Source organism: Bufo bufo, chromosome 4, assembly GCF_905171765.1.
Source record: "Bufo bufo chromosome 4, aBufBuf1.1, whole genome shotgun sequence".
In the NCBI taxonomy this organism is placed as follows: domain Eukaryota; kingdom Metazoa; phylum Chordata; class Amphibia; order Anura; family Bufonidae; genus Bufo; species Bufo bufo.
Window position 1 is genome coordinate 456,690,872 of NC_053392.1, and position 26,036 is coordinate 456,716,907.

At 44.4% G+C, this 26,036-nt stretch overlaps 1 protein-coding gene across 1 annotated transcript in view; it reads left to right on the forward strand.

Annotated features, from left to right (window-relative positions):
* The first annotated feature begins 1,744 nt into the window (after window positions 1–1,744).
* The window catches only part of SMYD3 (SET and MYND domain containing 3), an 876,371-nt gene continuing 852,079 nt past the window's right edge, over window positions 1,745–26,036 (forward strand). The window contains exon 1 of the mRNA XM_040429445.1: window positions 1,745–1,947. Within this exon, the coding sequence (XP_040285379.1) occupies window positions 1,781–1,947 (167 nt within the window). The 5' untranslated portion in view covers window positions 1,745–1,780. The remainder of the gene's footprint in view (window positions 1,948–26,036) is intronic.

Below are 26,036 nucleotides of genomic sequence, written 5' to 3' on the forward strand. Positions count from 1 at the left end.
GCATTTGTTATACTCTTGGAAACCTCTTCCAGAGTGCCATATATACTGTATTTATCCATTGAGAGGTGAAATCGCCGCAAACTTACAATTCTAAAATGTTTGAAGGGGTTTTCCCTTCTCAGACAATGGAGGCATATCGCTGGATATGCCCCCCATTGTCTGATAGGTGGGACCCGCACCTATCTCATAAAGGCAGCCAGCAAAGTGAAGGAGGGCACAACTCGCATGTGCGGCTGTCCTCCATTAATTTCTATGGTTGACTCAGCTATTGTCATCGGCTGCAAGAAATGAATGGAAGCGGTTGGTGTGCAAGCTTGGTGCATTCCCATTGATTTCTATGGTGATTCTGAAAATAGCTGAGCGCACCACTTGCCTATTTTTAGTGAGCCAAGTGGAACGATTAGTGGTGGCCAGATCCGACCACATTTTAGAGACAGGTGCGGGTCCCACACCTATCAAACAATGGCGGCATAGCCTAGCGATATGCCCCCATTTGAGATGGGAATACCCCTTTAAGCTCTGCTATAATCACAGGCTGCATTCATATGTCTGGCAGACAACAGCCTGCTGGAGTTCACGAGATCCGGCATTGCTGGGTTCTGTAGTTCACCACTGATCCCCATTGACTGTTATGAGGTCCGCTGGTGTTCTGGCATGCAGCGTTTTTTCAGCCGACATTTACGCCGGCTCATCTTAGACGTGAATGCTGTTTTCTGTATTTTTGGGCTACTTTCACACTAGCGTTCTGGCTTTCCGTTTCTGAGATCTGTTCAGGGCTCTCACAAGCGGTCCAAAACGGATCAGTTTTGCCCCAATGCATTCTGAATGGAAAAGGATCCGCTCAGAATGAATCAGTTTGCTGTCCGCCTGACGAAGCAGAGGCAAACGGATCCGTTCTGGCACACAATGTAAGTCGATGGGGACGGATACGTTTTCTCTGACACAATAGAAAACAGATCCGTCCCCCATTGACTTTCAGTGGTGTTCAAGACGGATCAGTCATGGTTATAGAAGACATAATACAACCGGATCCGTTCCTGACGGATGCATGCGGTTGTATTATTGTAATGGATCCGCCCAAAACGTGAGAGTGTGAAAGTAGCCTTTCGTTGATGGACAGAACCATACTCACCATTTAGGTTGGTAAAATCGGGCCATAGAAGCCTTGGCCCTCGGAATGCCCCAAACACCTGTTTATGGGTGGGGTTTGCATTAGCCCCACCCATTTCCAGCCCAGGACATTGCAAATTTGCTGGGACTGTCTCTGAAAATCAGGGACAGTCGGCAACTATGCAGAACAGCACTATGCTGCCCCAAAAAGACGAATGGCAAGCAGGTGCCCATTGTGGTATACCTTTGAATATGTAAATGTATGCCAGCAGAGGGCTAAATGCAATGTGACCCCAGACTAATGCAGCCTCCACTGCAGGTGTGAACAGGTCATTACCACTAATGATAGCTGCACCATTACTCCAACGCAAAAAAAGGAGGTTTCTGTCACAATGCGGCTTCAGAACCAGTCCCAAGAAAATATCCCAAGGACTGCTTCCATGGATAATGCAATATCACAACTGACCACGTCAGGAGCAGCACTGAGTGGTGCCATAAACCGCAGCAGTAACGCAATCTGACACCGCTCCTATGCAGACTACGGGCAGCGCGTCCACGACGAGGTTTCCGCCGTCTATTGGTCATGGCCACGCCCCCTTTTACCAGGAGCGCGCACGCCGCAGTCCTAGCGGGAGCGCGCACTGGGAAGCACTGACAGCTCCCATGCACAATGGCGGGAAGTTTTGAGAGATTCTTCAGCCCCGGGAAGGGTAATGGTCTCCGAGCCACCAGAGACTGCGCTGTCAGCGAGCTGCTGACGTGCGCCGAGCCTTTCGTGTACACCACGTGCCGGGGACGGAACCGGGCAGCCTCCGTGTGTGACAACTGCCTGCGCAGGTACTCTTCGTGGTTATGGAATGTATAGCCACAGCTAACCAATCAGAGCACGGGGCGGAGCTAGTGGTTCCTGACATGCCCCGCCTATGGCTTGAACAGTGTGAAAGGCCTTCTTATGTGTGATTTATATAGAGGAATAATAGAGGACTGATAATATTTACTGTAGTTTTTTTATGTTATGCAATTAACAGAATTGTTTTACTTTTAAGTGTATTGATTATAAATACAGTAAATGTATGAATATTCTTATACATACCCAGGACCGGTTCTAGGTGAAATGGGGCCCTGCGGCAAAAAACAATAAGGCCCCCCCCCCCCCCCCCACACACACTTGCTGACTTTAACATCCCGTATTGACTCTGGAGATTTAATTTGACTCTGGAGATTTAATTTGTGGACGTTCATACAGAAGAAACTGTATATTGTGTGGCACAGTGTTCACATGAAAACTTAGTTACTTGGCTTGGCCCTTGGGGATCTCGGACACCACTTCCACACTTTGGCCGGGGGCTCGGCGGAGCTGATGTTGTGTTATACTAATGAGAGATTTCATAATAAGGATTTGGAGAAGGGGCAGAGGGATAGCAGAGCAGGGAGAGGCTGGTGCTGTTACTAGGGGGTCATACCATGGGGGAGTAATAAAGCCCACCATAATGCCCCCCCAGTAGAAATAATTCTCCTTATAATGTGACAGTGCAAATAATACCCCCTTGTAATGCCCCCAGTTGAGCTAATGTTCCCAATAGTGCCCCGATAATGTGCCAGTATAAAATACCACTATTTAGTGCCCCCAGTAAATGCCTCCATAGTGCTCCTCTCCCCACTCCCTCCTAGTGCCCCCCATAATGTACCAGTATAAAATGCCCCATATATAGTGCCCCAGTAGATGCCCTCAGTGTCCCCCATAATTTGCAAGTATAAAATACCCCTTCTTAGTGCCCCCGTAGATGACCCCATAGTACCCCTCTCCCCCTTCCCCATAGTACCCACCATAATGTGTCACAGTATAAAATGCTACTTTACAGAGCCCCCCATATAAAATACCCCTTCTTTGTGGCCCCCATCATGTGCCAGTAGCCAGAGGCCCCCCATCATGTGCCAGTAGCCAGAGGCCCCCCATCATGTGCCAGTAGCCAGAGGCCCCCCATCATGTGCCAGTAGCCAGAGGCCCCCCATCATGTGCCAGTAGCCAGAGGCCCCCCATCATGTGCCAGTAGCCAGAGGCCCCCCCTATATCATGTGCCAGTAGCCAGAGGCCCCCCCTATATCATGTGCCAGTAGCCAGAGGCCCCCCCTATATCATGTGCCAGTAGCCAGAGGCCCCCCTATATCATGTGCCAGTAGCCAGAGGCCCCCCTATATCATGTGCCAGTAGCCAGAGGCCCCCCCTATATCATGTGCCAATAGCCAGAGGCCCCCCCTATCATGTGCCAGTAGCCAGAGCCCCCCCTATCATGTGCCAGAGCCCCCTATCATGTGCCAGTAGCCAGAGGCCCTCCATCATGTGCCAGTAGCCAGAGCCCCCCCCCCTCATATCAGTAGCCGCCAGTATTGTACACAAAAAACACACACACAAAAAAAAAACACTTATACTTACCTCCATGTCAGCGATACGATGCAGGCCTCTTCCGGCCTGTGTCCCGCGCTGTACGGCTCAGGCGGCGCGATGACGTCATCACGCCGCCTGCGCCGGCCTCTGATAGGCTGCAGGCACTAGGCCGGCAGCCTATCAGAGGAACAGGGGAGGGACACACCTCTCCCTCCCCTGCCCCACAGCACTGCTATCTGTATCGCTGTCCTGAGGACAGCGATACAGAGGACTATGGAGATGAGTGCTTCCACAATGGAAGCGCTCATCTCCCTGTGCCCTGCCGCCGCCGCCCCCACTTGCCGCTACGGGGGACTGGGCCCACGAAAATATATTTCGCTGCGGGCCGGCGGGGGCCCCTAGGAACTGGGGGCCCGGGGGCAATTGCCCCCCTTGCCTTAACGGAACCGCCGGCCCTGTACATACCTCTCAATATTAGAAAATCTCAAAGAGCGACAATATGCTACTAGGCCACAACTCTAACTCCGCCCAAAGCATAACTGTACACACCCAGTCCCCTCAATGCCCCCATATTGAATTATTCCCCCCTTGGGCCAGCACTCAGTAGTAATGTTAAGTAGTAACTTGGCCAGTATTTTTTGTTGGGATAGGTGGCAACCCTAATTGTGCCCTCTCACAGTAGCTATGCCCAGATATGTGCCCCCTCACAATAGTTATACCCAGATATGTGCCCCCTCCCAGTGGTTATGCCCAAATATGTGCCCCCTCCCAGTGGTTATGCACAAATAGGTGCCCCTACCAGTGGTTATGCCCATATATGTGCCCCCTCACAGCAGTTATGCCCATATATGTGCCCCCTCACAGCAGTTATACCCAGATATGTGCCCCCTCACAGCAGTTATGCCCAGATACAGTGCTGCCCATAATTATTCATACCCCTGGCAAAATTTGACTTAGTTACTTTTATTCAACCAGCAAGTAATGTTTGGACGGGAAATTACATAGGTGTCTCCTAAAAGATAATAAGATGATGTACAAGAGGCATTATTGTGGGAAAAAAACATTTCTCAGCTTTTATTTACATTTGAGCAAAAAGTGTCCAGTCCAAAATTATCCATACCCTTCTCAATAATTAATAGAAAAGCCTTTATTGGCAATTACAGCAATCAAACGCTTCTTATAATTGCAGACCAGCTTTTTGCATGTCTCCACAGGTATTTTTGCCCATTCATCTTTAGCAATGAGCTCCAAATCTTTCAGGTTGGAGGGTCTTCTTGCCATCACCCTGATCTTTAGCTCCCTCCACAGATTCTCACTTGGATTCAAGTCTGGACTCTGGCTGGGCCACTCCAAAACGTTAATGTTGTTGTCTGCTAACCATTTCTTCACCACTTTTGCTGTGTGTTTTGGGTCATTGTCATGCTGAAATGTCCACTGGTGCCCAAGGCCAAGTTTCTCTGCAGACTGCCTGATGTTGTCGTTGAGAATCCTCATGTATTGCTCTTTTTCATGGTACCGTTTACTGTGATTAGGTTCCCTGGTCCATTGGCTGAAAAACACCCCCAAAGCATTAGGTTTCCACCACCATGTTTGACAGTGGGGATGGTGTTCTTTGGGTTGAAGGCTTCTCCTTTTTTACGCCAAATGAAGGAAACATCATTGTGACCAAACAATTACATTTTTGTTTCATTTGACCATAACACAGTAGACCAGAAGTCTTCTTCTTTGTCCAGATGAGCTTTTGAAAAGGCCAAGCAAGCTTTTGTGGGCCTTATCTGGAGAAGTGGCGTCCTCCTTGGTCTGTAGTGTGCAGTGTCCGTTGGATTGTCTGCCTTGAGACATTGCCACCAGCAGAGCCCAGATTCACCAGGATGACCTTGGTGGTGATCCTTGGATTCTTTTTCACCTCTCTAACTATCCTCCTGGCCAGCACAGGTGTCACTTTTGGCTTCCGACCACGTCCTCTGAGATTTTCCTCAGTGCGGAACATCTTGTATTTTTTGCTCAAATGTAACTAAAAGCTGAGAAATGTTTTTTTACCCACAACAATGCCTCTTGTACATCGTCTTATTATCTTTTGGGAGACACCTATGTCATTTCCCGTCAAAAAATACTTGCTGGTTGAATAAAAGTAACTTTAAAGAGGACCTTTCACTAGTTTAAAAACTAAAAACTAACTATATCAGTGGGCAGAGCGGCGCCCAGGGGTCCCCCTGCACTTACTAGTATGTCTGGGCGCCGCTCCGTTCGCCCGTTATAGTCTCCGGTGTCGGCAGCTCCCTCTGTTGTACTGGGCGGAGTTTTTGTATTAGGGTTGTCCCTTGCTGCAGCTCTGGCCAATCATAGCGCACAGCTCATAGCCTGGGACGCCCGGGCGTGCGGAGCCAAACGGATCCGTCCTGACTTACAATGCAAGTCAATGGGGACGGATCCGTTTGACGTTGACACAATATGGTGCAATTTCAAACGGATCCGTCCCCATTGACTTTCAATGTAAAGTCAGGAGTCCCTATTATACCATCGGATCGGAGTTTTCTCCAATCTGATGGTATATTTTAACTTGAAGCGTCCCCATCACCATGGGAACGCCTCTATGTTAGAATATACCATCGGATTTGAGTTAGATCGTGAAAACTCATATCCGACAGTATATTCTAACACAGAGGCGTTCCCATAGTGATGGGGACGCTTCAAGTTAGAATATACTACGAACTGTGTACATGACTGCCCCCTGCTGCCTGGCAGCACTCGATCTCTTACAGGGGGCTGTGATCCGCACAATTAACCCCTCAGGTGCCATACCTGAGGGGTTAATTGTGTGTATCATAGACCCCTGTAAGAGATCAGGTGCTGCCAGGCAGGAGGGGGCACCCCCCCTCCCTCCCCAGTTTTAAATTTATTGGTGGCCAGTGCGGCCCCCCCTCCCTCCCCTGTATTACTGTACATTCATTGGTGGCCAGTGGGCCCCCCTCCCTCCCCTGTATTACTGTACATTCATTGGTGGTCAGTGAGCCCCCCCCCCCCCCACGAATGATAGGGGGGGGGGATTTTAATTAGGAGGGGGAGGGAGGGGGGGCCCACTGGCCACCAATGAATATACTGTAATACAGGGGAGGGAGGGGGGGCTCACTGACCACCAATGAATGTACAGTAATACAGGGGAGGGAGGGGGGGCCCACTGGCCACCAATGAATGTACAGTAATACAGGGGAGGGAGGGGGGCCCACTGGCCACCAATTAATTTAAAACTGGGGAGGGAGGGGGGTGCCCCCTCCTGCCTGGCAGCACCTGATCTCTTACAGGGGGCTATGATATGCACAATTAACCCCTCAGGTGCGGCACCTGAGGGGTTAATTGTGCGGATCACAGCCCCCTGTAAGAGATCGGGTGCTGCCAGGCAGCAGGGGGCAGTCATGTACACAGTTCGTAGTATATTCTAACTTGAAGCGTTCCCATCACTATGGGAACGCCTCTGTGTTAGAATATACTGTCGGATCTGAGTTTTTACGAAGTGAAAACTCAGCTCTGAAAAAGCTTTTATGCAGACGGATCTGTAGATCCGTCTGTGTGAAAGTAGCCTACGGCCACGGAAGCGGATGCCAATCTTGTGTGCATCCGTGTTTTTTCATGGACCCATTGACTTGAATGGGTCCGTGAAGCGTTGTCCGTCAAAAAAATAGGACAGGTCATATTTTTTTGACGGACAGGAAACACGGATCACGGCCGCGGATGAACAACGGTGCATTTTCCGAGTTTTCAACTGACCCATTGAAAGTCAATGGGTCCGCAGAAAATCACGGAAAACGGATCGTGTGCATGAGGCCTTACTCCCTGGATCAACAACCCCTCTCTAGTAGCTATAGGCTGTAATATTATTACGCTCCAGAAATACATCCAGGCCCCTCTTGAATTCCTTTATTGTACTCACCATCACCACCTCCTCAGGCAGAGAGTTCCATAGTCTCACTGCTCTTACCGTAAAGAATCCTCTTCTATGTTTGTGTACAAACCTTCTGACCAGAGGATATCCCCTCGTCACAGTCACAGTCCTGGGGATAAATAGCTGATGGGATAGATGTCTGTACTGACTCCTGATATATTTATACATAGTAATTAGATCTTCCCTCAGTCATCTTTTTTCTAAAGTGAATAACCCTAATTTTGATAATCTTTCAGGGTACTGTAGTTGCCCCATTCCAGTTATTACTTTAGCTGCCCTCCTCTGAACCCTCTCCAGCTCTGCTATGTCTGCCTTGTTCACAGGAGCCCAGAACTGTACACAGTACTCCATGTGTGGTCTGACTAGTGATTTGTAAAGTGGTAGGACTATGTTCTTATCACGGGCATCTATGCCCCTTTTGATGCAACCCATTATCTTACTGGCCTTGGCAGCAGCTGCCTGACCCTGGTTTCTACAGCTTAGTTTGCTGTTCAAAACTACAACTCCCACAATGCCCTGAGGTAGGCTGATAGCTGTAGGCTGTTCAGGCATGCTGGGAGTTGTAGTTTTGCAACAGCTGGAGGGCTATAGGTTGAGCATGTCTGCTTTACACAGTTTAGTGTCATCTGCAAAAATTATATTTTATTGTGCAAGCTTTCTACAAGATCATTAATAAATATATTGAAGAGTGCCTTATGAGCCCACCCACACAGTTTAATGCCCCCTTATGTGTCCCCAACACAGAATAATGTCTCTTTATATGGTGCTCCTTTTACTAGGTGAATACTGACCTAGTCCTTGTTCCCGCGATGAACAGAGCAGATCTCTAACTGCCGATCTGCTGCAGTCTGTCTGGCGTCTAGGTGGAGGAAATGGGGGCAGTAGGGGCCCTCCAGATCTTTGAGGCCCAAAAATTTACGTGGTCTGTTTAGTGGCTAAATTCGCCACTGCTTTTATTAATTGCCCACCAATTCAATATTGGTGGACCTCATGTTTACGTTGTGGCCACAATGTAATTGTGAGGGACTCTCTCTGTCCTCCGATCAGAGCCCTGTCTGCAAAGTTTTGGAGCTCCAATTGATTGCCATGACAGCGTGGGGCCTTGTGAAAGCTCCCAGGCCTGTTATGGCTCATTGCCTGAAAGGCCATGCCCAAGGCACAGCTTCACAGTCAGCCTGTCAAAATGCCATAGTCCCCAGTAGTATTCTATTGCAGTCTTTGGGAAAAACAGAAGATTGCATGTACAAGTCTATTAAAGGGACTAGAAATTACAGTTAAAAAGAAAAATAACACAAATATAAAAAAATTCAAGTCACCCTCTTTCTGACTTTTACAGATAAACAATTAAAAAAATAACAGGTATTTTCCTCTCCGGAAAATATCCGAACTATTAAAATATCAATATACTTTTCCTGTTCGGTGAACGCTGTAAAAGAAAAAAATAACAGAAATGTAAAGTGTTATGGATGTCAGATTATGGCGAAGTAAAACATGAATTTGGTTATAATCGTACTGATCCGCAGAATAAGGACAACATGTCATTTTTTAATACCTAGTGAACACCATAATATCAAAACCCAAAAAACCATGGCAAAATTGTTTATTTTTTTTTTATTTTTATTTATTTGTTTCACCCCACAAAGATTTTTTCCCCCATTTTCCAATTCAAGATATGGTAAAATAAAGGGGTATTCCAGTCATGTGAAGTTATCCCCTATCTACAGGAGCACTGCATTCTCTCAAACAGCTGATTGGCGGTGTGTCGAGAGTCTGGTCCCCCCTGATCTGATGTTGTTGACCTATTTTCAGGATAGGTCATCAATATCAGAAACCGGACAACCCTTGTCATGGTACCCCTAGCAGCAGCAGCTGGTTGCCAAGGGAACCAGGATCAGAGACGTCAGAGCCCTGGGCAATGAGGAGCTGCGTCGGGGCTCCTGAGCCTCAGGGCGCACGGGCGGCAGCTCTACCTGACGCGCAGGCACGACGGCATGAGCTGCCTTTCTTTCAGTATAAGGGCTCATTCAGACAGCTGTATCAGTTTTTGCCAATCCACAAAACACGGATACCGGCCCTGTGCATTCTGCATTTTGCAGAACAGCCAGCTCTATTATGAAAAATTGCGGACAAGAATAGGAACTTTTCCATCTTTTTCTCGGGACCATGGAACGAAACTACGGATGCGCACAGCACACGGTGTGCTGTCCACATCTTTTACAGCCCCATTTAAATGAATGGGTCTGCATCCGTTCTGCATATGCGGACTCAAATATACGGTTGCATGAATGGGCCCTAAAGGCCGGCACCTGTTGGTGATTTTCTTGTTCTCTGGCTCCCCTCACTATTGAAGACTACCCTGGCTACGGTGTTCTGGATTAGACTTTGTGACTATGTTTTCGGCTTCGTATTTGATCTCCTGCTTCTAACTGGTGCATTTTAGTTTTCTCCTTTGCCTCTGGCGTACTTGTACTGTATTGACCAACTGGGTTTTCACCCTTTTCCCGTACCGCTACTCTCTCCAGGTATCATCATACCCGAGGATAGGTAATCAATATGTAGTTGTTTTTAAATAGATTTTTTTGCATGGGGGTAGGTTACTCGCCTTATTTGCCTAGGACTTCAAAATACTTTGTCCCTACTCTGCTCGGGCGAGTGCTGCAGCCTCTTCAGCCAGCGTATGCAAGATGAAATGTGAAAAGTGTCTGAACCAATGTAGACCAACAGTGCTGTGGAGTCAGTAGGCCAAGGTTTTGACTCTGACTCCTGCATTTTATCACACTTCGACTCCAGCTCTGACTCCTTCATAAATGGCCAATAGTTTAGTAATAACAAATTTACTGTAGTAAAGTGGTGACATCAGGCTAATTAGAACCTGAACAGTCTCACTGCTCTTACAGTAAAGAATTCTCTTCTATGTTTGTGTAATAATTTAAAGAAATTATTCATGAATATTTCTTTAGAATATTTTTTGAAAAGCTCTATATGTACGTCCTGGAAATGCAGAGAATAACGAGTAAGTCTAAATGGACACAAAACAAACATTTAAAGGGGTTATCCGAGTTATGGGAAAAAAAATAAAACCTAACAAAATTAATCAGGATATACATATACATTAGTCAAGCTTGATTTTTTGAAAAAAGAACGATCCTTACACCTTTTCTAGGTTCTGTTATTGCTGTGTTTACATGCAGCAGTAACAACAATGACTCATCTCTCCCTCATGAATATTTGTGGGAGGGGTTGATCTGACCTTCTCCTCACCCTGCTCTGCACAAAATGGCACTGTTTAGGGGGGAGATCTGTGTGGATGGCACTGTTTAGGGGAGGGGGGATCTGTGGATGGCACTGTAGGGGGATCTGTGGATGGCACTGCCTGCCATCCACAGACCACAGATCCCCCTACAGTGCCATCCACAGATCCCCCTCCCCGACGCTCACAGCAGCAGTATATTAATAAACTAATCAGTAACTACTTGCTGAGCTCTTTACTTATTATTTGGATATCTCTGAGTCTCTGACTCTTACTTTGTCTTAGCTCCGGTAACAACAGCAGGCAGTGCAGGCGGCGCTCACTCACTGACGTCACGCGCCTGCGCCGCCTAGTGGGAGGAGCAGGCGCGTGACGTCAGTGACAGTGAGTGAGCGCCGCCCCCCGCACTGCCTGCTCTGCTATTACCGGAGTCCGGAGCTAAGACAAAGTAAGAGATATGCGAAATAATGCAAGTAAAGAGCTCACTCAGCAATGCCAATGAGCAATGCGGCGCCCTGTATATTCTAACCCCCAGGCAAGCGTCCCTGTCACCATGGGAACGCTTGGGGGTTAGAATATACCATCGGATTTGAGTTTTTTACGATCTCACTGAGCTCGAAAAACTCAGATCCGATGGTATATTCTAACCAGGCAAGCGTCCCCGTCACCATGGGAACGCCTGGGGGTTAGAATATTTTATACCATTGGATCTTCTGACTGTTACTCTGCTTGGCCAGCTCGGGGCCCCAACCAGTTCGGGGCCCCAAGCAATTGATTGTTTTGCCTGGCCTGAGGATCGCGCATATGCGATCAGCTATTAGCCGCAGGGAGGAACTTGGAGGTAGCCGCGGCACAAGTGAGGATCGCGCATGCGCGATCAACTCACAGCCGCACGGACTGTAATGCAGAGAGGTAGGGGCGTGGCCAAGGCTGATGACGTTCCGTTTACATGGCTTAGTCACTCCGACAAGCAGAGAGCTCCATGTCAACGGAACGTCACAGCTGATGACGTTTGCGGTCACATGACTGTTTAGTGTAGCAGAGAAACGGCACAAGATAGGTACAGTAAGTGATTTAGGAAAACTAATGTATAGGAGAAATAAAGCCATAGAGATAAGGTTAAGTTAACTCGGATAACCCCTTTAAGTGTAGTTGCCATGGGTGTAACTATAGCCCTAGCAGCCATAGAACTTTGTATGGGGTCCAGGAGTTGAAGGGAAAGGGGGGAACTCAAATCAGGTTCAAGAACACTGTACCTTTTTTTTTTTTTTAGGAATAATAATATAGTGGGTCTTTTTTTTGCTATAGTGTTTTTTTCCCCCCTTACTGCTGGAGGAGGATGAAGAGTACCCGGCCCTCCAGGGTGTTCAGAGTGTGACGGCTTGCGCAAAGTGTCTGGTATGCCGCTTTTCTGGCCGTCAGTTTGGCTTTATCATTACATTATAATTACAACACCTTGCTTATCACTGTTTATAGTTTAAGGACAGGAGAGAACACAGGAGAGGTGAGAACTGATTTTCTATCACCACTAGAACACCATGCTTATTACTGTTTATAGTATAAGGACAGGAGAGATGAGAACTGATTACCTATCACCACTAGAACACCCTGCTTATCACGGTTTATAATATAAGGACAGGAGAGAACACAGGAGAGGGGAGAACTGATTATCTATAACCACTAGGGCACCCTGCTTATCACTGTTTTTATATGTCAGGGAGACAGGCGCAGTCTCACCGAAAGCATGTCACCACGTGCAGACGTGTCTCTCATTCACCCAGGTGGTCTCCGGCCCTCCAGCTATATAACTAAGGGTACTTTCACACTTGCGGCATGACGGATCCGGCAGGCTGTTCACCCTGTCGGATCCGTCCTTCCGCTCCGTCCCCATTGACTATAAGGCCCCTTTCACACGAGCGAGTATTCCGCGCGGATGCGATGCGGGAGGTGAACGCATTGCACCCGCACTGAATACCGACCCATTCATTTCTATGGGGCTGTTCACATGAGCGGTGATTTTCACGCATCACTTATGCGTTGCGTGAAAATCGCAGCATGTTCTATATTCTGCGTTTTTCGCGCAACGCAGGCCCTATAGAAGTGAATGGGGTTGCGTGAAAATCGCAAGCAAGTGCGGATGCGGTGCGATTTTCACGCACGGTTGCTAGGAGACGATCGGGATGGAGACCCGATCATTATTATTTTCCTTTATAACATGGTTATAAGGGAAAATAATAGCATTCTGAATACAGAATGCAAAGTAAAATAGCACTGGAGGGGTTAAAAAAAATAAAATAATTTAACTCAACTTAATCCACTTGCTCGCGTAGCCCGAATCACAATGGTAAAAGATCATGTGACGTACCATGTGATGACCGGAGTGACGTCATCACAGGTCCTTGAACTATAATTAATGCTCACCACAGGTCCTTCAACAAAGGAGACACAAGGAGATGCCGGGCTACGCGAGCAAGTGGATTAAGGTGAGTTAAATTATTTTTTATTTTTTTTTAACCCCTCCAGTGCTATTTTACTTTGCATTCTGTATTCAGAATGCTATTATTTTCCCTTATAACTATGTTATAAGGGAAAATAATACAATCCACAGAACACCGATCCCAAGCCCGAACTTCTGTGAAGAAGTTCGGGTTTGGGTACCAAACACGCACGATTTTTCTCACGTGAGTGCAAAACGCATTACAATGTTTTGCACTCGCGCGGAAAAATCGCGGGTGTTTCCGCAACGCACCCACACATTTTTCCGCAACGCCCGTGTGAAAGAGGCCTAATGGGGGCAGAGCTCTGGCACAGCACGGCAGTGCATGGTGAAAGGCCGCCGGACTAAAAGTACTGCAAGTCCAACTTTTTAGTCCGGCGTCCTCTCACCGCGAACTGCCGTGCTGTGCCAGAGCTCCACCCCCGTCCCCATTATAGTCAATAGGGTCCGGGGACGGAGCGGCGGTATATGTAACATGGTATACAGCATTATTGGGGGGATCTATGGAAATGTGGGGGGGGGGGAGCACTATGGGGGCACCTACTGGGGGCTTTATGACGCGGCTCCACCTGGCTCCTAACTTTTTTAGCTGGCTCCTAGATTCCAAGGAAATTTGTCAAGCCCTGCTTTAACCCCTTCACTACCGAGCCACTTTTCACCTTAAATCCCAGGCCGATATTTGCAAATCTTACATGTCACTTTATGTGGTAATACCTTTAAAACACTTTTACTTATCCAGGCCATTCTGAGATTGTTTTCTCATCACATATTGTACTTCATGACAGTGGTAAAATTGAGTCAAAAAATAAAAATTTTATTTATAAAAAAAATAACAAATTTTGCAAAAATTTGGAAAAATTAGCAAATTTCTATTTCTCTACTTTTATAATAGATAGTAATAACTCCAAAAGTAGTTACTACTTTATATTCCCCATATGTCTACTACATGTTTGGATAATTTTGTGAATGCCATTTTATTTTTTGGGGACGTTAGAAGGCTTAGAAGTTTAGAAGCAAATCTTGAAATGTTTCAGAAAATTTCCGAAACCCACTTTTTAAGGACCAGTTAAGGTCACTGAAGTCACTTTGTGAGGCTCACATAATAGAAACCACCCAAAAATGACCATTTTAGAAACTACACCCCTCAAGGTATTCAAAACTGATTTTATAAACTTTGTTAACCCTTTAGGTGTTCCACAAGAATTAATGGAAAATAGAGATGAAATTTCAGAATTTCACTTTTTTGGCAGATTTTCCATTTTAATCACTTTTTTCCCACTAACAAAGCAAGGGTTAACAGCCAAACAAAACTCAATATTTATTGCCCTGATTCTGTAGTTTACAGAAACACCCCATATGTGGGCGTAAACATCTGTACGGGCAGATTGCAGGGTGCAGAAGGAAAGGAACGCCATATGGTTTTTGGAAAGCAGATTTCACTGGGATAATTTTAAGCTGCCATGTCACATTTGAAGACCCCCTGATGCACCCCTAGAGTAGAAACTCCCCAAAAAATACCCCATTTTGAAAACAACAAGATAAGGTGGCAGTTTTGTTGGTACTATTTTAGGGTACATATTATTTTTGGTTGCTCTATATTACACTTTTTATGAGGCAAGATAACAAAAAATGTTTTGGCACCGTTTTTATTTTTTGTCATTTACAGTGTTCATCTGACAGGTTAGATCATGTGCTATTTTTATGGAGCAGGTTGCTACGGATGCGACAATACCAAATATGACTACTTTTTTTGTTGTTTATTTCAGTTTTGCATAATAAAGCATTTTTGAAAAAAAAGATTTTTTTAGTGTCTCCATATTCTGAAAGCCATAGTTATTATTTTTTATTTTTGGGCGACTGTCTTTTATGTAGGGGCTCATTTTTTTCAGTAAGAGATGACTGTTTGATTGGCACTATTTTAGAGTGCATATGACTTTTTGATAGCTTGCTATTGCACTTTTTGTGATGTAAGGTGACAAAAAATGGCTTTTTTTACACCATTTTTTTAATTTTTTTTTACAGTGTTCACCTGAGTGGTTAGTTCATGCGATATTTTTATACAGCAGGTTCTTATGGACACGGCGATACCTAATATGTATACTTTTTTTTATTTATGTTTTACACAATAATAGCATTTTTGAATAAAAAAAAAAAATCATGTTTCAGTGTCTCCATATTCTGAGAGCCATAGTTTTTTTTATTTTTTGGCCGATTGTCCTAGGTAGGGTCTCATGTTTTGCGAGATGAGATGACGGTTTGATTGGTACTATTTTGGGGTGCGTATTACTTTTTGATTACTTGGTATTACACTTTTTGTGATGCCCGTGTGAAAGACATTTTATGAAATGTCCGGCCCATAATCGAACAGTCTGATCCTCCGATTATGATCCTATTTTTTTTGGGAGACAAAGGTGACTAAAAAAAAAGTTAATTTTTTTTTTTTTTTTTTTTTTTTTTTTTTTTTTTTTTTTTTTTTTTTCACTTCAGACTTCAACCTCCTAGGGTGTACACTTATACGCTCATGTTCCGTTTACCAGCCCATTAGCGTCTCTAAGCAGGTTTCGCATCATTAGTGTAGTTATTTTTTCTTACTTTATTTTTCTCTTACCCCAATATGTGAAAATCTTTTATTATTATATCTTTTTTTTTTTTTTTTTTTTTTTTTTTTTCCCCCCCTTTTTTTTTTTTTTTTGGGGTTTAAGGTATTACTCCTTCCTTTTTTTTTTTTTTTTGTTAGTGATCTCAGGTAGGATGATTCTTCACTTCCTTTACCTTATCCCCATTCCTCCCTCCCCCCCCCCCATCACCCCCCCCTCCCCCCTATCTCACCAAAAAACAATCTAGAATACTTTCTCCTGATGCCTACTTCTCTGTTTCGCTTTATCTTTAGGTCTCAGCCCTTAATTTTTCGGCATAACTCCAGGATCTCTTAAACATCCTCCAGTTTTCCCACTTTTTATCTTGGACTATATCATTGCCTTCCACTCCTACTCTCAATTCTTCCATTCTGTAAGTTTCTTCCACGGAGTCTATCCACTCCCAAATGTGGGGGCAGTCTACTTCCTGCCAATTTCTCGGTATTATTCTTTTGGCAGCATTTAATAGATGTGGGACCAGGGTTTTTTTATATTTTTTGATTTTTTCCCCACCCCCATGAAACAATACTACCCACGGGTCTAGCTTAATTTTTTCTTTTATGATCTCTTCTATGCATCCCAATATTTTTTTCCAGAATTCTTCCACCTTAGGGCATTTCCACCACAGGTGTGCCATAGTTCCTAGGGATCCGCATCCCCTCCAACACTCTCCCGTTTGTCCTTCTTTGAATTTAGATAGTTTATCTGGGGTCATGTACCATCCAGTCATACATTTATAGCTCATCTCAGCTGTACGGCTGTCTACTGCCGATGAATGGACCAGTGTCAGCATTTTTTCTATTGTGATCCTATCTCGCTTTGATCCAAGTTCCCTCTCCCATTTTTTAACAAAAGGAGGGATCATCCGCTCGTCCACCTTTAACAGGATCTTATATAATTTTGAGATCGTTCCCTTAACCTTTTCCGATCTGCATAATTTTTCTAGATCGGTTAGCTGCTCCCCTGACCTCAGTGGATGCGGCAGTCTTTGTATAAAGTGGGCTAGCTGATGGTATCTCCATTCGTCAATTTCCAAAAAACAATTTTTCCCCTTTAATTCTTGTAGTGTTATAATGTGCCCATCTTTTATTACCTCCCTTAATTGAGTGGTGTCATTTTTTATCCAATTTCCACCAATCTGTGTTTTGCCCGGTGCAAAATAATCATTATTTTTTAGTGCCAGTAATGGTGAGTTAAATTCCTTTTCTATTTTTTTATATTTAATACCCCAAATTTTTAGTGCATTTTTAGTTATCTCGTGAGAATTCTTATCTAGTATCCTATATTGAGGTGGGTTCCATATAATCTTGTCCAAGCTGGCTTTTGCCATTTCGTTTTCGATATTAACCCATCTTTTTTCCTTACTGGCCCTAGCCCATTCCACCACCCTCGACAGAACCACTGCCTCATAGTATGTTTTAATGTCTGGTACTGCTAGTCCCCCCTTACTTTTGGGTTGTCTTAGGATTTGGAGAGATACTCTATGTTTCTTATTTCTCCATATGAAGTTCATAATCTGTTTTTTAAGAGCTGAGAATAGTGTTCCGGGTAAACTTATGGGTATCATCTGGAACTTATATATAATCTTTGGTAGGATTACCATTTTGCAAAAGTTTATTCGTCCTATCCAGGATATTGGTCTATTTTTTATCCTCCCAATTTCCTCCCTAATTTCATTTAGCAAAGGAATATAATTTTTCTCATACATTTTTTTTATTGATGGGATAAGGAGAATACCAAGGTACTTAAGTGCTTTTACCCAGGAGAAGCAGTATTTCTGTTTCAAATCCCTTTCCTCTCGTCCGTTGACGTTGATACTCAGGATCTCAGTTTTAGCTACATTAATTTTAAAATTTGATAATTCTCCATATGACGTGCATAAGTCTAATAATTTTGGAATTGATGTTTTAGGGTCTGACAAATAGAAGAGGACGTCATCAGCAAATGCTGAGAGTTTATGTTCGTCCTCCCCTATTTTGACTCCTCTTATGTCGGGGCACTTACGTATCCTGGCCAATAATGGCTCCAGGGAGAGCACAAACAGGAGTGGAGACAGGGGGCATCCCTGTCTAGTTCCGTTTTTCATTAGCAATTCTTGGGATAGGCTTCCATTTATTTTTATTTTTGCCCTTGGTTCCTGATACAAGGTTGTTATCCACTTCCTCATCCTTTGGCCAAACCCCATTTCATCCAGGGTACGCAGCATGAATCCCCAGTCTACTCTGTCAAATGCCTTCTCCGCATCTATCGACAAGAGCAGACTGGGGATTCCAGTTATTTTCATTTTTTGCATTATTAATACCGCTCTGACTCCATTATCCCTCCCCTCTCTTCCCTGGATGAATCCCGTCTGGTCTGGGTGTACCAACTTTACCATTTCCTGTTTTACTCTCTCGGCCAAGACCTTTGCAAATAGTTTTACATCTGTATTTAACAAAGATATTGGTCGATACCCTGAGCAGTCCCCTTTATCCTTCCCCTCCTTGGGGATAACTGTTATGCTAGCCTCTAGGGCCTCCCGGCTAAAAAAGAAATCTTCACCCAGCCCATTAAAATATTGGCACAATTTTGGTAGGAGGATCTCCTTACACTTTTTATAATACAGGTTGGTGAAACCGTCGGGTCCCGGACTTTTACCTGATGCTGTACTCGCTAATGCAGAATTAATCTCTTTTTCCGATATTGGTCTATCCATTATCTCCGATTCGCTTCTATTTATTTTTGGCAGTCCTGCTTCCCTTAGGAAATTTACCGTTTTCTTTATTTTTTCTCCCTCCTGTCCTTTCCTTTGTTCCACCGCATACAGTCTCTCATAATATAGCCTAAAGGTCTCCGCGATTTCCTTTGTTGTATGTAAAATCTCTCCTTTTTCGTTTTTGATTTTATCTATGTAGTTTTTTGATTTCTTTTTCTGCACCATTCTTGCTAGATGTTTATTGGTTTTATTCCCCCACCTATATCTTTCCCTTGCGATTAAATTAAATTCCTTTCGGGTTTCTTGATTCATAATATCTTTCAGTTCATTACGTTTATTAACCAGTTTTAAATATAGATCCCGTTGTTTCTCTATCTTTTTATGTTCTTGTTCTAAGAGGAAAATTTCTTCTATTAATTCTTCTTTTTTCCTATTTTTTTCTTTTATTTTCCTTGCCCCTTCCGAGATCAAAGTTCCTCTTATCACTGCCTTATGGGCGTCCCACACTGTTGCCACCGATACTTCCTTCGTCTCGTTTAACTTAAAATACTCTTCCAACTCTTTTTTTACTCTTATTAAACTGGTTTCCTCTATCAGCAGATGTTCGTCTAGCCTCCAATTTTGTTTAGGCTTCGGATTTCCTGATATATCTATTATAATACTAACCGGTGCATGGTCCGAAATCGTCGTGGTTTCTATTTTTGCTTCCACCACGATATCTAGGGTTCTGTGATCTACCAATATGTGGTCGATCCTAGAATAGGTCCCATGCACCGGGGAGTAGAAAGTGTAGTCTCGTTTGTCCGGGTTAAGGACTCTCCAAGCGTCTATCAGTTGACTCCTAAATAAGGCGTCCCTAAGCTTTCTTAACTGTACGCCCCGCACGCTCGACGTCTGGGATGTCCTATCTATTTTTGGGTCCATACTTAGGTTGAAATCTCCTCCTATGATTACACTTCCCCTCCTGAAGTCTATCAATTTCCCTAGTATCCCCAAGAGAAATTTTGTCGGTGAGTCATTTGGGGCATAGACATTTACCAGAGTACATTCTAATCCTTCCAATTTTCCTCTAAGGAAAAGGAATCTCCCCTCTGGATCTGTCAGTCTATCGGTTAGTTCGAACCGTACCCTTTTTGAGATCCCGATTGCTATCCCTCTTGCTCTTTTGGATATTGAATCCCCGTAGTACCAAATGGGGAACTCTGGGGCATATAGTCTAATATTTGATCCTAGGGTAATATGGGTTTCCTGTAAAAAGGATATATCTGCTTTATATCCCTTCAATTCCTTGAGGACCTTATGCCTCTTGGTCGGGCTATTGAGACCTTTCACATTATAAGATATACATTTGATTTGTGGCATCTTTTAATCTTCCCCTTCTTTCTGGTTATTTTGGTGAGATAGGTCCCTCCCCCCCCTTCCCTCCCTCTCCTCCCATGCCCCTCCACCCTCCCTCCTCCCCCCCATCTCCTCCAATCCCCTCCCCCCCCCCCCCCCCCCTCCCCCTCCCTCCCCATTCGGCCAGTTTTTGGCCTCTGGGCCATCCTCCATGTCTGGCCCAGTTTCCTCTAGGTGGGGTCCTGGGGTTGCCTCTCCTCCGCTCCACTCATTGTGCGGGGGGGAGGGGGGATAGGTAGATCCCCCAACGCACCCAACACCACCAACAAGGGTCAAGACAGTAAAAAACCGGATCCTCCCAGAAAGGAAAAAGAAAGGACTAAATCATCATAACCTGACTCATCTATATTTCTTTCCCTTTCCTTCCCTTTCCTCCTTCCCCTCTCCCCTTCTCCCTACTCCCTTATCTCCTACTCCTCTATTCCCATCCTGGTAGGTCGGGTATCTGAATATCTAGTTTTTTACAGAATTCTTCTAAATCTTCCGGAAATCTCAGTGTTGTCGATCTTCCGTCTTTTGTGCCAATCAGGCATGCCGGATGTCCCCAAGTATATTTAATATTTGAGTCTATCATCTGCTTTAGAAGTGGCTTCAGTACTCGTCTCCTTGCCAGGGTCTCGGCGGATAGGTCAGAGAATATCTGTAACTCTCTCCCATCAAGCACTATCGGGGATTGACCTCGCAGTTTCTTCCACACTATTTCTTTATCCTCATAGAGTCGGAATCTAATTATCACATCTCTTGTTCGCTCTGAGTTCACTCTTTGTGGATTCCCCACTCTATGAACCCTTTCTATCCTTATGGGTTCTTCTATTGGTTTTTCCAAGAAGGGATTGAATATCATCTGCATTTTTTTCCTGAGATCTTCTCCCCTTTCCTCTGGGATCGATCTTATCCTTAGATTTTGTCTGCGGTTTCTATTTTCCTGATCTTCTATTTTATAGAGGATAAGTCTCTGTTGTCGTTGTGTCTGGTCTATTTGATGCTTTAACCCTTTTACTTCTTGTTCGGTCGTCTCTATTCGTCCTTCTATTGTTTCAATTCTGGACATGAAATGTCCCAAGTCTGTACGCAGATTCCGTATTTCCCCTTTGATTTCCTCCTTAATCGCCATTTCCATCCTTTGTAGCATCTCTACAATTTCTCCGTTATGGGGGGGCTGTGCATCTGATCGGTGTCCCTTATTCCCATTGCTCTCCGATCTATGCTCTATATTACCTTCTTCTCTTGACTCTATTGATGTTTCGCTGATGTTTTCCCCCTGGGGTTTTTTATTTACAGACTTTTGGTCTTTATTAGATTGCTGTTGCTTTGTCCCTCCCGGGGCTCCTTGTGTTTGCGGACTTACCCCTTTAGTCATGAAAGATCTTATAGAGCTTGTTGTTGATGTATTACTCGGGGTTGTCGGGGGTCCCCCCCTTGTAGACCTACTCGTCATTCTGCTCATATTTTCCCTTTTTCTAATTCTTTTCCCCAGCTTGACCTTCGACTGCCTCCCCCGGTTTCCTCTTTACTCTCTACCTAGCCCCCCCTATCTTCCAAAAGGCAAGGGGGGAAGTACTCGGTGGGGTGTCTGTTCCCTTTTTTTTTTTTTGTGAGTTCCCTAGTTTTCCAATTTTTTCAGAGCCTCCCTTGTCATGTGGATACTCTAAGTAATGGTACCCCACAAGTCCGGCATATATACGTTCCCCTCCGTTCTAGGGGGAATAGTCCCAGATGCCTTTGTTTATGTATTTGTCTTCCTGGCCCTAGAAATCCTGGGCGAGTTCTCGAAGGATTTAGGATCTTAGGATCTTATCATATATTTCTCACACTGATAGAAAATCCCTTTGTAGACCCTGTGGTATATGAGCATTATATCCGGGCGGGATGGGGGTGTCTTCTCCTCTGATTCCTTCAGAAGATTTCCTCCGCTTTATAAGGGTCCTCTCTACTAACCTTCCTCCTCTTGGAAAATTAGCGATTTAGGTTGAGGACTAGTACAGTCTCCCTAGAGCGGCTTTTACAGTACCCCTTTATATGAGTCAATCACTCTTGCTATGGCAGCAGGTTATTACTTTATGCTTATCATTGGATTAGAGGGTATTTTGTGCGTTATTTACGTTCCCCAATACATTGGCAGCAGTCATGTGACCTCCTTATTTTTTTTTTTTTTCCTTCTCCTTCCTTTTCCAACTTTGCTGCTGTGTCCCTCTTCTGATTTTTCCAGCAAATTTCCCCCGTTTTTTAGGGGTCTCCTCTCATACCTTCCACGGGGTCCCTTCCTAAGAGAATCAGGAGAGAGAGCTTATATGGTCTATTCTAATTCAGACCTCCTACCACTCGGTCCCCTCTCCTCCTCACCCCTCTATTTGCCGGTTCTTTTAGCCGCTGTCGGCCCCGGCCCAACCAGGCCTAGTATGGTACTTCCTAGGGTGGGGGGGGATGTCTGTGGTGTTTCCTTATTTTATCCAAGAAATTATTATTTTTCTTTTTTTTTTTTTTTCTTTCTTCTTCCCTCCCCCTTTGGGTCACTTATCTATACGGTGTGAGATGCTTCTATATTCAAGTAAAACATGTCTCTGCGTTTAAGCTTAAGGGTTAGTCTAGTCCCCTTAGACCGGCTTTAACGATACCCCTTATTTAGATCAATCACTCGTTGTCACGGCGCCAGGATATTACTTTATGCTTATCGTTGAATCAGTAGGTATTTTGTGTATTATTCACTTTCCCAGTGTCATTAGTAACAATCATGTAACATCACAGGGTTTTTTTTTTTTTTTTCCCCTTCTCTTTCCTCCAGATCTCTACCGCATTAACCCTTTCTTCATAGTTGATCCTTTCCCCTTAGGGGCCCTTAAAAGTCCTCAATCTTACCTCTCCTTCCTCCTCCCAATGCTCAGTAGGGTAGACCGAGAGAGGACACAAATAATACAAATAATACACACATAAAAGGAGAATCCGACCTTGACTCCGGTGGTGGCGGGAGGGCCTTGCTGTTTTTACCACATTCCTTAGGATACAGACCGCCGGCAGCACTCTCTCCGTCTCTCACCTGCTGTATTCCTCTGCACTGACCTGCTTCCTGGCATCTTTGACTTGACGTCGTTTGTGCTGTTTGAGCTCGTTCGGTCCGTGCAAGGAGCCGTCCCCCTCTACGCCGCTGTTGTACCTGGGCAGCTGATTGCAAACGCCGCGATCGATGTGCGGCGTGCGGCGTGCGGCTAACAGACGGGGAGCTGCCAGCCCCTCTCCCTCATTGGATGCGGTCCGTCCTCATCCCCCCTCAGGCTCCCAGCGCTTCAACCTCCCCACCTACGAGCGCGCGTCCTCACGTGCACGTGCACGTACGCGCCAAGTTAATTTTTTATATTTTAATAGTTCGTACTTTTTTGTATGTATGTATGTGAGATGAGTCAGAGTTTGAAAATATGACTTCTCTGGTCACACAAGTAAGATATGACTCTTTTATGTTAATTTTCATAAAAGGCGGGAAGTACAAAAATGCATAATACTTATTGAATTCGTCTGCAAATGAAATTAAAAGTGTCATTTATATGTTTAGGGTAACACAATGAACATTTAGAAACACTCAGTGAGGGTAGCATAATAGAGGTGACAGGTTACATTTAAACGTAATATTTTGGTGTTTGTTTTTTGTTTTTGTTTTTTACTTTTTATTTAATAACTATTTTCCCCCCTTAGGGGCTAGAACCTGGGATCTTTTGATCCCTTGTCCTATTCACCCTAACAGATCTCTATCAGGGTAAATAGGACGTAACACTCTCCCTGCTGCCCTGTGCATAGTACACTCAGCAGCAGGTAGCTTACCATGGCAGCCAGGGCTTCAGTAGCATCCTGGCTGCCATGGTAACCGGAGCCCCAGGATTATACAGCTGGGGCTCTGATCAGAAGCTGCCACTGCCACCAGTGAGAGGAGGGGACCCTGTGGCCACTGCCACCAATGACTTTAATACTGCAGGGATTGGGGGGGTGCACTGCGCCACCAATGTTTTTAGTACTGAGGGAAGGGGGGGTGCGCACTGCGCCACCAATGAAGATAAGTAACCTTTTAATACAAATACAGGAGGCGGATGCCGGCGGCAGAATCACATAGCCGGCACCCGACCTCTATGACAGGGCGCTGCAATCCGTGGCAGTTAACCACTCAAGGTGCGGCACCTGAGTCGTTAATTGCCGCGGATCGCAGCGCCAACCCCTCAGGTGCCGCACCTGAGTGGTTAAATGCCACGGATCGCTGTGCCCTGTCATAGAGGTCGGGTGCCGGCTAGGTGATTCTGCCGCCGGCATTCGCCTCCTGTATCTGTATTAATGGGTGAGTTATCATCATTGGTTGCACAATGGCCACAGCCCCTCTCCTTTCCTCCTCCCCTCTCTCTTTTTATTGGCAGCAGCGGCACGGGGGGATGGGAGAGACCCCTTCTCTTCTGTGCTGCTGAGGAGAACATGGCGTGTGCGGAGATCAGCGTGCGCCATGTTTTCTGATACTAGGCTACGCAGTAGCGCAGTCTAGTATCGGTAAATGTCGAATCCCGGTATCGAATCAATACTGGTACAAAAGTATCGATTGGGTATCAATAATTCGATACCCGCTACAACCCTAGTTTATTGTGCACCAAAATTTGATGCTTTATGGCGCAAAATGTCCCATCTAGTTTTAGAAATACTTATGAAGCAATCCACAGAAAATAATAATTCACTGCAATCTTATCATCTGTCAGGGGAGAGTCAGGAGCACCCCATAAACTTTAGATTGTTGGCCAGCCCTGACACACATGGCAGGTTCAGCCAACAATGCATAATGTGTATAGGGACCTTGCATTTACAACATCTACATTTTGGTATTTGTAATTGCGCCCTAATAAGATCATCCATAATCTCAAATAAAATAGACCCTAGTGGCAGCTTAAGTCAGGTTTAAATACTTTTCTTTTTCTCTGTTTTTTTCTGAACCTCCTGAAAACCTTGATTGAGCAGCTTTGGTTTTATATGGCTGAGCTCAAGACATATTCTTCATTGCTTATCCTTTGCTTTTGGGTTCAGTACGATGCAGGACAATACAGAGTCCACAGGGTGGCAGTATTGCATCATTATCTTTACTGAATAAGCAATTCTACTGTATACTGATGTTGAGCTTTTCATACTGAAATATTTTGGTATGGTAACCACATCAACCTATCCTCAAAGCAGATTCCTGCGCTAAACATATTCATACTATACACATATAAAAGCATTGAAAAGTGGCCTTCTTGAAGGACGGTCTTCTCAAAGAAGATGCTATTCAGCTTTTGTGCATACCTCTGATCTTATAAGTAGGTGTTGTATAGTTCTTTTTTAGGTAAAAAAAATGTTTTGGGTACATATAATGTATCATAACATATATTATACATACCTAAGCTTACTTTTATGTCATAACATTTTTGCTGTGAAGAAGAGGCATGTGATCTCTGCTGAGTCAAATTCAGTTTTAAGAACTGCAAAAGTAAACCAAGCATCTGTGATAATATCTTGTAGGCAGAGAAACTGCCCAATAATCTTACAAAAAACTCTGGAAGAGCATGACATTGTGAATGGATTAATGGAATTTATTTACCAAAATAAATTAAACATATACAGCCTTATTCTACATAATTAAAAAACGAATCTTTATTTCATGATGGAATAACCTTTGGATGGTAATATATTTTCCTCAAAAAGCATTTTATATAAAAAAAAATCAGATTTAAATAAAAAAAATCAGATTAAAAAAAATAAATAAAAAATCATTGATTTTTATCCACCCGGATAGAGACATAATTAAAGGCCATGTACACCTTTTGGGGGCATTTTTTTTATTTTTATTACTGTACTCATTTTAAGCTAAAAAAATCCTTTTTTTTTTTCAATTGGTCTTTATTAAAACTATCGAACCATTGTCTTTGTGCAGCCTTGAATTTCTCTAGTAGGAGGATATGAATTTTCACTCTGTTCTGTCAGGCAGCTCAGATAATGGCTCCTTATCTCTGATCTCTTTATAAAAACATATTATAGCTCAGTGCTTATCTTACTGATAAGATTGTGGCTTAAACAAGTGTTTATGACCTCTTAGTAATTTAGACATAAGGTTAATTAAATGACGGCACAA